The 13,477-nt window shown below is 26.4% G+C and overlaps 1 protein-coding gene across 1 annotated transcript in view; it reads right to left on the reverse strand.

Moving 5' to 3' along the window:
- Positions 1–944: 944 nt before the first annotated feature.
- Positions 945–13,477, reverse strand: part of LOC145843916 (cilia- and flagella-associated protein 157-like) — a 29,165-nt gene continuing 16,632 nt past the window's right edge. Inside the window, exons 5-10 of the mRNA XM_082951191.1 lie at positions 9,384–9,546; positions 9,221–9,325; positions 6,409–6,554; positions 3,240–3,366; positions 2,719–2,862; positions 945–1,366 (exon numbers count right to left, since the gene is read on the reverse strand). Of these exons, the coding sequence (XP_082807317.1) occupies positions 1,079–1,366; positions 2,719–2,862; positions 3,240–3,366; positions 6,409–6,554; positions 9,221–9,325; positions 9,384–9,546 (973 nt within the window). The 3' untranslated portion in view covers positions 945–1,078. The remainder of the gene's footprint in view (positions 1,367–2,718; positions 2,863–3,239; positions 3,367–6,408; positions 6,555–9,220; positions 9,326–9,383; positions 9,547–13,477) is intronic.

Below are 13,477 nucleotides of genomic sequence, written 5' to 3' on the forward strand. Positions count from 1 at the left end.
ATGAATACCAAAGGGACCGCAGCGTACCACGAGGTCATAAATTGAAACTTACATTAAATATTCTGGAGTTGATGATGAAGAGCAAAAAAAGTTTTAAGCAGTTTTAATGGTAGCTATTGAAAAATCTTGTTGGGGGGCCATACCTTTTTTAAATTTATTTAAAGGGGTCCATTTGAAAAAAAAAAATAGTAAACCCTGGTGTACAGAAATACTCTTGCTTTAGCGGTTTCTACTGAAGTCAGTTGACTACAATATAAGTACAATGCTTTGAGAAACAGTCGCCAAAAATAATGAAAGCTGAAAGCGTATAAAAGCTAAAATACAATTTAGGAACGTTCACAACTAGTCTGAGCACGTTAAGGTAAACTTTTTTCTAGGTCTCGTTTATTATCAAGTCATAAAATAAACGATTCTAAAAAAGTTAAATCTTGTTCACAAAAAAACAAAAAGTTTCTGCTAAAACAAAAGAGCGTTTGTTTAAATTTTAGCTACTTGTAACTATTCTTGCCAACAATTATAGTCAGCCAGAACGAAAAATAAATGAATTTGCAAATTCAAAGCGCACCCGCTTTAAAAAAAAGCTGCGACGCTTAACTATACTACGACGGAACTTTTAACATCCTACACAAGAATATTCAAAAACTGCAAAATTCATGTTTTGCTCGGCTTTATATAGTATCCAACAGTAAATCCCTTATTTTTCGAAGTCTCTCAGTGAACAAGCAGATAATACTTACATTGGTTTATTTAAAAACTACATATAGAATAAAAAAGAATAGGTTTTTTTTTTAAATAACATTTATCATAAACAAAACTGTTTTTAAAACAAAATAATAATATTTTTATTTAAATTTAAATTTAAATGAGAATAATTTTTTATGTTTATCAATAAATAAAGTTAAAAAGATATAATACCACCAAAATTTTTAAGCAATTTTATTTATATTTAGTAAAATATAGTCGTTTATATTATAAAACAACTTTGTATTTCACGTAGACTGGACTAAAAATCAAAAAATATCATGAACAATATCAAAAAAGCTGCCTGTTAATTTATATTGTTTTAAATGTCTAAACATTAGGTTGCAGTAGTTTCACAACTGATTGGTGGTAGAACTCCACTGTTTTTTGTGTTCGTGCTTGGCAAATCGTTTAGCCGAATTTTATTTTTTTGATTTACTCTGGCAAGGTCATAAACCTTTGTCAAATTTGGAGATTTAACAACACTGTTCAAATCAAGCTGTGGTCGTGGCACAAGTCCGAGATCGCCAAGCTGGTAGTGTGAATTCTTTTTAATATCCGATTCTAATTTGCTTGTATTCGATTCTTCAGTTTTTGATTTAGTAGTAAGAACAGCCATCAAAGTCTGCAAAGAATTTAGGCACTATGTAGTTATATAAAAAAAAAATAAAGTTTAATAATTAAAAAAAAATTACTGCAGACCAACTGTAGCAGGCTCAAAAATGCTACAAAGCTGCAAAAAAAAGTACATCTATCAAAATTTACACTCAAAAAGAGATATTTATAAATTAGGTTTGACTTAAAACTTCGTAATAAATATATAATTGCTTGTTTTTAACTTAAGTTAACAATACAAGTCCTATAAAGTACAAAGAATTATTTGGTTTGTTTTTTATTTAAGATTAATAATAGCTTCAGAGCTCTTGGTTTCTAACTTATGAATAAAAAAGTTGAATTTGAATTTGAATAAAAAATTTGACTTTACTGTTCGCAAAAAGTGCAAAACTATTGATTGTTTTAAACTTAAAGTTAACAACTCTAGATCTACAAGGCATAAAAAATCGTTTAATATTTTTATATCTGAAATTAATTATAGATTTAAAAAAATTTTTAACGAGCCTACTTCAGTTTTTTGTTAAATCAACCGGTAAGTAAAACTTTTATAGTTTTCTTAGTTTTTTATATATGTGATTTTTGAACAGTTAAATTATTGAATTACACGGATAGGAGAATCAAAATTTAATCTATAATAAATACATATCACTTATCATTTCTTAATTCGCTGTTCATAAGAACTCGCGACCCAAACACTTAAAAACAACGAGATGTGTACAACTGAAAACTATATAAGTAGATCTTTTTATTGTTGTGTATTTGTAAGCATTTTACTGTTCAATTCAAATTTGAATTATTTTCCAATAACTAAAAATATTGTTTTAAACTCAAACTTAACCAAGTTCAATATTATCAGTCATAAAACAGATTTGTTTTACACTTGTATTTTTTAAGGTGTAACTAATCTTTAAAAAAACTAAAGTTTATTTTACTATACTTTGAATCAATTTCAGCAATAACTATCTGATTAGAAACTAAACTAAAATATTTTAGTCTTTAAAACTTATAAAAAGGTGATTTATAAAGATTGAAATATTTACAAATTATCTGTTTTATGTTTGTATCGTTTTCTAATGGTTAATTAACAAAGTTTTGTTTTAATTTATTAAGAAAATTTTAAGTAAGAAAAGCCCATAACAAAAATCTTAAACATTTCTAAAAACACACTACAATTAATGAAAAAACATTTTAGGTTTGAGCTAAACAAGCTAAAACTAAATACTTTTTTTTAAATACTTAAATACTTAAAAAAAGTTTGAATTTATAGTTTATACATAAGGTTTTCGTAGAAAAACAGTGGATGTATAAAAAAATAAAAAGGCTTTAAATGCCGTTTTAAAAAAACTAAATTAGTTGTATTACTTTTTGTTTTTCTGTCAAAAAATCAGATGGAATAGGACCAATCTCAGCAATGGCAGCATTTTGTAAAATTTGCAGCATTCTTTCAACCATTGTCGTTCGATTACTTAACAGCTCACTCTCTTCAGACGGTTGACAAGAAATAGTCTAAAGATAAAATTTGTTGAATAAAATTTAATTTGATAATAAAAATATTTAAAATAACTTTTCCAATTTATATAGCTAGGTTCTAAGTAAATAGTCTAATTAGTTGGATATTAGAAATAGCTTAATGTGTCATCAAAAAAAAATTAAGCTATAAGTAAAAGTTAACGTATTTTTAAAATACCTAGTTAAGAAACAATAGTTTACACATTTGTTTTTGTTGAAATCCCAGAAAACAGTAATAAATACTAAAGTGATAACTAAATTTTAACGAAAAAGTTTCTTAAAAAATATTTGTCAGAAAAATGTAATACGTAAACACTTTAAAGCTTAAGCTTCCGGTATGCAGCTATAAAAAACTGAAAATGCATTTAAAAAACTTTTTTTAATGTATAGGCAGTAGCACCAAGAATTTTTCTTATGCTTTCCTCATTTTTAATAGCGACATCTTTTTGAATTTTTACATCGTTCAACTTTTCTTCCATGCTTTTTAATTCTAACAATTTTCTAAAAAAAAAATCATGTTTAAATGTCTAATATTCTACTTAGACTAATGAGTGTATAATGTGTACTACTATTTGTTTTATCAAGTATGTTTAAATAAACATTTTAACACAAAATAAAACAGAAGTAATAACAAAAAGTTCCAAGTAACTTTATATCTCATTAGTATTACCTGTAATTAAATACACCAATTTTAAGCTTTTAAATACCATTTGAAACTTAATATACATGGACAGAAAATACTCATTTTATTATTTTTATACGAAGCAATTCGACAGACTTTGTGTGCTTATCAAATTTAAAAACATAAATTGAAAACTTAAAAAAAAGTGAAGATATTATGACGTATACAGGGTTAAAGTAAACTAAAGTTAAGTATAAAAAGACTAATAAGTAAATATTTAATAGTTTTACTTTACCATTCCGTAAGATTCCAGGCTTTTAAGTTTACTGTTAGTGCATCATTTTTCAAATCTAAAATTTTGTACAAGGTCTGAGGACAGACAGTGTTAGTAATTTAACAGATGATCAAATATTGCGCTGTAATAATCTGTTTTCAAGTTGCCTGTAATCCTTCAAAAAACTGGTTTAAATGTCTCTCATATGAAGAAGATGCTCTGATCTGCAGAGCAAGTGTATTTATATATGACATTCGCTGTATACGTCACAATATCTTACTAAATTTTAAAAGTTTTCAACCTATGTTTTACAAACTATAACGAGCGTTTGCTTTCGTTGCTGAAGTAGTCAGATACTTTTTTGCTGGTCTATGCCGATTTGCTTACGGTATTGTTTTTGAAAATAGATGACAAACGTTTTTACAATTGTAATGAGCATTTACGAACGTAAATTGCTGTAAAAAAAGTTAACTGTTCAACGTCCGACTTATTTTGTGTGTTTATGTCAATCTCTTGGTTTTGTTTAAATGTTTAATTATTGATAGTATGAATTAATTTCCTTGACTTTTTTAGTTAAAGATTCTATAAATTTTTGTGAATATTTAATTTGTAATGATATGTTTTTTTTTCATTTTGAAAGCCATTTTTTTAATCAATAAACTAGGGCATATATTTAGCGCTCTGTTTAGATAAAAGTTTAATAAACTAAGCTTTTAATATTTTAGACAGGTATTAGTTTATTGAACAATTATTATTAAAAAAAAAGATGAGTAGTTTACAAATATGTAGTTGCTATAGGTATCTTAAACTAATAAAAACTTTCTTACAAAAGTAAATACTTACTTTGCATATTGTTAGTTTTACGAAACTATAATAACGACTATTCAAATTGTTATAAAAATTTTAAGATGCCACATCTATAAAAAAAAATTAAAAAAAGGCTAATTTACGTCTATCTAATAAAACTATGATGGTAATGAAAACTGAAAAATAGTTTCTAAGTAGAAAATTCATAATTAATGAAAATAGTCATATTTTATCAAGATCTCAAAAAAAAATTTCATAAAAAAAGCATATGTTAATTAATAATAATTAACAAGATTACGATGAAAAAAATAATTATTGAGAATATTAACAATAACTTGATTTTTTTTAATTTGAATTGGTTTTACATCGCTATAAATATAAAAGCTAGAATTAAGGTGAAATAAATTTTTAAACAAAAATTTGAAACTAACGTTTATTGGTAGAAGCTATAAAACTTATGCTTTACAAAGTCTAGCTTTTTATAATACTAAACAAAAAAAAGAAAACTAATGTTTTTCAACCGATAATGCTGTAGAAGTAAACTGTTGTAAAAAGAGAAATTAAACAATTGGAAATTGTTTGATAACTGTATTATATACATTTTAATTTTACGTTATTCATTTATTTTTGGTGATACTACACTAGGTGAACTTAACTAGGTGAACTTAATTTGATTGTACAAAAGCATTTTTTAAATGACACAAACAAATACTTGCTAGCGGAATAATTTAAAAAACTATTTTCTTTAGAGGTATGTATAAAAAAGTTGTTTGTTACGCTCACATTTTAGTTTCTCACCATTTTTAGTTACTAGAGTTCTTTTTTTTGAACTTAGTTGTTGTATATGTTGATAAAAACATTCTAAATTAACTAAAATAACCTGAACTATTTGCAATAAAGTAACTTAGCAATAATTGATTACAATTTAATTTAAATTCAGTAGCAATAAAATATAAAAGAAAAATTTAAATCAGTTACCTAAAATTGGTATCTAAACAATCAACTGAAAATGATTTTAATAAACAAAACATCAGCGAAAGTCTACAGAGCCAAAGCCTAAACTTTCTTATGCCCTGAGACAGACTCAAATCATAATAAGATTTTATCATACCGATTATATCATAAGACCACAAGATTTCGAAAAAATGAGACCCGGGTTTCTTTCTTATTGTAATCCGTCAGTCTGCCACAAACGAAAAATCAGTAGACGTCAATTAACAAACAGTTTATAATTTTTTACCTTTGTCTTTTGCCGTGGAACGTTTAATACATTTTCTACTAGGCAAGACCTTCATGGTAAATATGATGAACCATTTGTAGAATGAGAACAACAAGTTTTTCAGTTATGGCTGACTGAGTAGTTTCAATAAGAACGAAACCCGGGTCTTAGTCTACCGAAAGCTTACGGTCTGATGATCAAACTTTATTATAACTTGATCTTATCTCACATCATAAGAAAGTCCAGGTTAAGACTCTGTAGACTTTTGCCGATGTTTTCTTTAACTGTATTTAAAACGAGTGTACCAGATGTCTAACCTGGTGGAAAACTTATTAAACGTTGCACGGCAAAATACAAAACTGATGTCACTGATCAATACCAGCAAACGGTACTTTAGTTGTAAAACATAATAAACCGTTTGTAGATTGACTGCTACCTGGTTTCGTTTGCGGCTGACTGAAGAGTCTCAAAAGGACGAAACCAAGATCACAGTGTACTGATGATCGAATTGGTACGATCAAACCATATGTAAATAACTTCATTAAGAATTACAAAGATAAAACCACATTGACTCATCGAATACCAAAAACTACTGCTAAGTGCTACATATAAAACAGCAACTTTTCAAATTTGTTTTGAAGTTGATGAAATTCGTGTATTTTTTTCTCATGCTCTTCTTTAAGTTGAGCTAAATTACCTTCTCTAGCTTCTAATTCATCAATAATAATTTCTTGTTCTCTTGCTTTAGATGTTATCATTTTCAAAACCTTGTATTTAAATTTTTAGTGAACTTTTTATAGAAATAATTAAAACTTATTTTAAAAGAAAATCTTGCTTACTTGTTATCAATAATAAAATACTCTAAACCTACTAGATTATAAGTTACAGAAAACAAGCAATAGTAGACTCACAACTGGAAATATATAAAAATAAAATTTTTGAATATTTGTTTTAAAATTAGTAATTAGAAATCTGAGACTTGAATAAGTTTACTGTATCAAAAAATTAAAAACTCTATTTACAACTGAAATTTTGCCAGTTGGAGCAAGTAAATTTAAAGGCTTGATTTTTGCTTAAAACAAACTTGGATAAATTAAAAAATATACCTCAACCGGGAAAAAGATCACTAAAAGTTACCTTATATTATAATAAAAATAAGTTAGTTTATTTACTAACTGAGTTTTTTTTTTTTTGAAAGAACAAATAAAGTTTATGTAGTACTATTTTATTAGTCGTTTAGTAAACCTACAAAAATTGTGAAAAAGTACGGCACATGTGGATGATGTAAAAAAAAAACTTAAATCAGGGTTGCAACGGGTCAGGCTAAGTCAGTTTTTGGAAAAGGTCAGGCTAGTTCATAATGGCCAAAAGTCAGTTTTTTAGGTCAAAATTGCAAAAAAAAACATTTTTTTTTGCAATTTTTAGTATTGATGATTTGTGGCAAGGACACTTCCATAGTGAAACTGAGGTACAACTATTGAGTTAAAAACAAATTTGACAGAGAAATCTATCCTTAAAGAAGATTGAAATAAATAGAAAATATTTTAAGAAACACAATTGCACTGTTTCACCGCAAAGCGAATTTTCAAATTGTATCTCTGTAATAAAATAATAAAGGTAAATATGACAAATAATATAAAATTTATGTGTTATATGTTGAGAACATTAAATATAAAAATAAACAAATATATATATTAAGAAAAATGTTAATTCTATAAAACCTTTACTATATATAGTTTAGTTGTTATTTATATTTTACAGTTACTTCATCTTGTAAAAATAATCTTTGTAGATTATTTTCTAATTAATTTTTAATTTAAAGACTTTATATCTAATGGTATTGGGTAGTATTAAATTTTATATAACAGATATGAACCTAAATTTAATTCTTTAATATTTTTCTGATTATATAAGTTTGTACAATCAGTAAGAGGATATTTTCTGTTAATAGTTTTTTTTTTCAAAAAGATTTCATAGTAAGTAATTAAAGGAATTATTTTATATAGCAGATGTATGATAATAGATGTTTGATAATAAGTGAGTATTTAATAAAAGTGCGTAATATAAATGTGTACTTATCAAAATATACGTACTCAGAAAACGTACTTAACTAAAAGTGCATACCTAAAATGCGTTCCTGAGAAGAAGGTAAAAGTCAGGCTAAATAGGTCAAAATCTTAAAAAGTCAAACTAACAAAATTTTGAGTGGCAACCCCTGTTAAGTTTAGTAGATTATAATAAAATTAAGATATACTCTTTATTCATGCTATACTTTTTTTGACTAAGCTTTTTACACTTCAAATACAGTATTCATCGTAAATGGGTAGCTTTCAAATTTGCACAAGCGTACAAAATTGCACAAGGGGGCAAAATTGCTTGAAGGCACAAAATTACAGGAAAATACTTTTGCACGAGGACACTTATGCACGAGGGGGTAAAATTGCACGAAGGATCACTTTTGCACGGGATAAGTTTTTTTTTTTTGTTATTATTTTTTTTTACTATCACTGTTACCCCTAACCCTTGGTCGGTAATATTTTTTCAATTAATTTTTATTTATTATTTTTTTTTTTTCTATCACTGTTACCCCTAACCCTCGGTCCTTAGCTATTTTTTTCTTTTTATATAATAATTTTTATTAGCTATTTTTTATACTTACTATCACTGTTACTCCTAACCCTCGGTCAGTAACTTTTTTTTATTCTTTTTCTTCTCGTGAAAAATTGTAACTCGTGCAAAATTGACCCTTGGTGCAAATTTGTCTTCGTGTAACTTTATCCCCTCGAGCAATTTTGTCTTCGTGCAATTTAGACCCGTTCCCATCGAAAATATTCTGAATAGTTTTTCCAATTTGTTATAATTTAACAAGTAATTTATTAGCTATTCAAGCGATAAATAAAATGCTTCAAATAACCACATTGTAGCTCGATCAATAAGCACCTAATATATTTAGTTAATTTAAACTATCTTACCAGGGACAAAGTTTAGTTTAGTTAGGACTAGATAAGTTATTAAAGGTAAAAAATAACATAATGAATAGAAAACCAAGAGTGTTAACATCATATAATAACATTTGATCATCTTTTATAAAATCTATTTATTTGAGAATCTTATGCATCTTTTTACCTATAAGATGTTTACTAAAATTTGCCATATTTGCCGAAATTAACTATATTTTATTTTTGCCATATTTGACTAATATTAATATTAATTATTTTTACAAACATTATTACAATAAATAATATTTATAACATCTACATTTTAAGCTTGTATCCCTTATATTATAGTCTAACTTTACGGGTTATATTTTAGAAGTTTTTGTTTTTGACAAAGTACTTTAAAATTACTAGTTATATCAGGGGCTTTAAAAGTTGGTTTTGATAGGACCCGCTTCAAATCACTTAAAATAATCTTTTTAATAAACAAAACTTACTTTAAGATTTCCGTTATTCTTTTTAGCAATATCTTTTTGAGTAGCTTCTAGTATTTGAATTTGAATTTTTAATTCTTTTTCAGTTTCTTTTAAAGTATCATTTTCCTTAAATGAAAAATATTTTTTACAAATATAACTATTGTTATAAATTAATCTAATTAACTTGAATTAAATCTCTGGTTTTTTCAGACATCTTTCCTAGCTGCATATTAAGTGACAAATTTTCTCTTATATTTCTTTTAGTCGTTTCAGACATTTGTTTATTTGACACTTTACGAAATTCTGCTGCTACTTCATTAACTCTTAAGATCATTTCTTTTTTCAGCCTGTTTATAACTTTAAGTTCAATAAAATTAATTTAGATACTTAAGTTTTTTTTTTTTGAGAACTTAAAACTATAACATAAATATAAAGAATTATCATTGTAAAAAACTTCACTAGAATTTAGAAGCCTTACAATAAATAATAAACACAAATTTTGTAAATAAAATTATCAATTTACATAAAATATGTATATTATAAACAGTATTTTAGTATATATACAAAACAGTAAATACTAAGTTTATAAGGAAATTATAGCAAGTTTTCATTGTACCACCTAAATTATCAGACAAAAAGCTTTTAGTAGATTGTGCTAAACACAACTATTACTAGGATAAATATAAAAACAGGTGATTTCTAAAAATTAAAAATTTATTTACATATATTTTTTCAATATCCTTTGCTTACTATACTTATTTTTAGTATGCACTATTCCATAACTGTAGTGCTCACCAGCAAAAAAAGAAATTCACACATAGTTGAAGGCAAAATTGAACATAAGAAGTTTCATCAGTATACATTGCTCAAAAACTCTCTTACATAGGCCTTCTAATACATAAACTTTAAATATCGAGGTTAAAACCTTTTTATTTTACAATTTATTCATAATTAGTTGTTTTAAACATTAAGCATATTTACTATAGAATATTGTAGATTAATGGGTATTGTCTACAATAATCTATAGTGGTTATTATTATTATTAATAACACACATATACACCTACTTTAGCTTCTATTCTTTACTTACAATATTTATTTTTTACAGAGCTCCGTTGATCTGTGTTTATACCTGTTAACAAACAAAAACATGTGTTAGTTTAATAAAGAAACAGTACTGTGTAAATTTGTTATTATATGTAAATCTATACGAAAATTTAATTTTAATGTAGTCTAAGATTGTATCTATTGAGTTTTCCAAACTAAGTATTAAAAAAATTCTTATAGAACGCAAGTTATCAGACGTTATCAGAAGTAGTAGCTCTTTATAAAATGTTTTTACTCCACGCTTTTTTTAATATTAAAATATTTTTGTATAATTTAAAATGAGTCAGATTAAACTCGTATTTTAAATAATTTCGTTTCGTAACAGCTTGTAGATATTTAATAGATAATTAGTGCATAGGGGAGTAGTAACTTTTATTACAACTTGACCTTATTTTATCTAAGCTACTAGTTTCTTTTTACAGATATTCAAAATTCAAATTAATTTTTGAGGTTTAGCCGGTTAAAGTCAGGGAGTACAGAAGGGAGGCGCAAACTAAAACGGCAAAAAGGACAATTTTAACTAAAGTATCTCCCCCTACGTTTTTTTAGATAACTATCTCAAAATTTTCCTTACAATATTTAGAAAAAATTGTTGTAAATGACAAAAAACAGTTTGTTTTATTTATTTTGTCATAAAAACTTCATGCTTACTTTTTTTTAATTTTCGTTACTACAGACTTTAATAAGTATTGCAAGGAGGATTTGCTTAAAGTTAGAGGTAGTTATCTCAAAAAACGTAGAAGATAGATTTTAGTGGTTTCTATTTATTCGCCGTTTTAGTTTTCTCCTTCCATAAAGAACCTGTTGTACTCTCCGACTTTAACCAGTTATACCTCAAAAATTATTAGCTTATAGCAAAGTTGGAACTCTACAAATTTAGATGAAGTTGTAAAAAAAATGATTAACTCCCCCCTTGTCCCTTAATAATTAGTTTAAATAATAAAAAACCACTCATTCTACTAAAATTATTTAATGAAACTTTATAAGATAGGTTTTATAGGGTGTTTTCGAAGAACACGTCGGCTAAAACTGAATAAAAACTATATGTCATATAAAAACGGCAAACGACCTTAATGTTTGATTAATTGTTTTAAAATATAATAAGTCTGATGGTTTTTTTAATGTATACATATGTACAGGCGACGCGTGCAAAAAGTAACTTAATTTTAAATAGTTTACAAGAGTGTCGCTAAAAAACATTTAATATTTTAAAAAACTCTTTGTTAAATCTATTTAAATGATAAAGCTTTAGAATATCTTTTTATAAAATACGGTAAATGTAATAAATACTTTTATGTTACTAGAGTATTCTAATAGTTTTTTTATTTGACCGTTGATTTTAGATTTTTAAAGACATCAAAATTTCGACTAACAAAAACTCTTTAAATTGCCTTGCACTAAATGGCATAACTTTTGTTTCAGATAGAATATCTTTAAAATCTTGGTTTCCTAAACACAAATTTTCAATTTTTTTCTATTTCTTGTTGTGGGCCTACTGTGTTTAATGTACCACAGCATTTAAAAAAAAATTACTTAACCATATTGTTTTCGATAACGAAAAGATTTTTTTCGTACACAAGGTCCTTAGACCAAAATTTTGAGCGCTTTTTTATCGTTCAATAAACAATATATACATATTACTTTCTGTTTAACACAACGTTCGTTTTTAGAATTTAAAATTTTGTTTTTCAGAAATTATTAACCAAAATATTTATGTCATTCAGCAAATAAATTTGGAAGCCAAAAGCTGATATTAACAAACAACATATCTTTGGCAAACGTGCGTAACTTTTTTTATTTTTTGCTTTTAAATATTTAATAAAGCGCTGGCGAGGGAAGAGCTTAATCTAGTAAATCAAGCGAGCAAATTGAATATAATGTTTAACTGAATGCATATTTTCTATGACCTATATATGTGTTGATTGGAGGAAAAGCCTCAACAAGAAAACACAAAGGTACTCAAGTAACTAGAGGTGTCAAAAAGCATCGTCGTTATTGCCTAAGTACGTTTGCTCTTTGTGAGATCCGTCGTTTTCAAAAATCCAAAGAGCTTTTGAATTTAAATTTTTCATTTCAACGTCTTGCACACAAAACAGCTTAAGTTCAAGACTGATCTGAGTTTTGAAAGCAGTGCATTTATAGAACTTAAAGAGGCCGTTGAAGCTTAATTAATCGGAGATTTCTTTAAGACATTAACTTGACTCCATTCATTCAAACAGAACAAGAGAGAGACGAGGTACATGTCAAAGCTAAAGTCTCGAAGAAATTTAAAAAAAACGAGGGATAGAAAAATCTAAAGCCTCTAAAGAAAGAAAGTTGGAACTTAAGAACAATTTTTAAACCCTTTACTTACGATTTCTTTCAGTATAAAAATTTAGTAGAATTACTCACCGTAAAATAGCTTTAACACTAAGGTGCATTAGCTTCAAAATTTAAATGTTTTTGTCAAACATTTAAAGGCCTTATCGTTAAATATATGTTGTATTTTTTTTTGCATTTTTAGTGTACAAACACTTTTTATAACGTTTTTGTTTTACTTTAAACTACTACATGACGTTTTTTTTTTGTGTTAAATTGCTAATAAAGAATTACTGTTTTGTTTGCCTAATGATAATATCAAATTAACATTACAATACGGTAAAATGAAAATAGCAATTTGTTTAAACTGTAATGCCATTGGTATTTTTTGCAGTCGAAAGTGGCTTTCTTTCCTTCTTTTCTCTCAAAATTAGCTTAAGAGATCGAGCTACGCTCGAAAATAAGGATTGTTTTTAGTTTTTGGTCGATTACATTTCAATTTCTTGTAAAAGTATTGTATTTCCGATCGTTACTGGTGTAACGATGGCGAATATTTTTTATATGATTTTTAGAGTCAAAGTAGTGTATTTGGTGTTATTTTTTAGCAGTTTGTATTTTGTTTTGTCGTACTTTATTCACTTGTAAATACATATTTTGTTTGTGAGACTCGATTTCATATGTAGTTTAGGCATTCTAACAATCTTACTACTTATGTAGGCTAAGTTTAAATGATAGTATAAGTTTAATTTGCGTTTGATAAATCGACTTAGCTAAGTTATTTAGCTAAGTCAATTCTAAACATTAGCTTAAGTAACCGTCACCGATATCGTTATATGACGTAAGTCAGTTAATTTCCAGGTCCGCGTAAACTTAA

The sequence above is a fragment of the Thalia democratica genome, chromosome 9 (assembly GCF_965202585.1).
Source record: "Thalia democratica chromosome 9, ktThaDemo2.hap1.1, whole genome shotgun sequence".
Taxonomy (NCBI): domain Eukaryota; kingdom Metazoa; phylum Chordata; class Thaliacea; order Salpida; family Salpidae; genus Thalia; species Thalia democratica.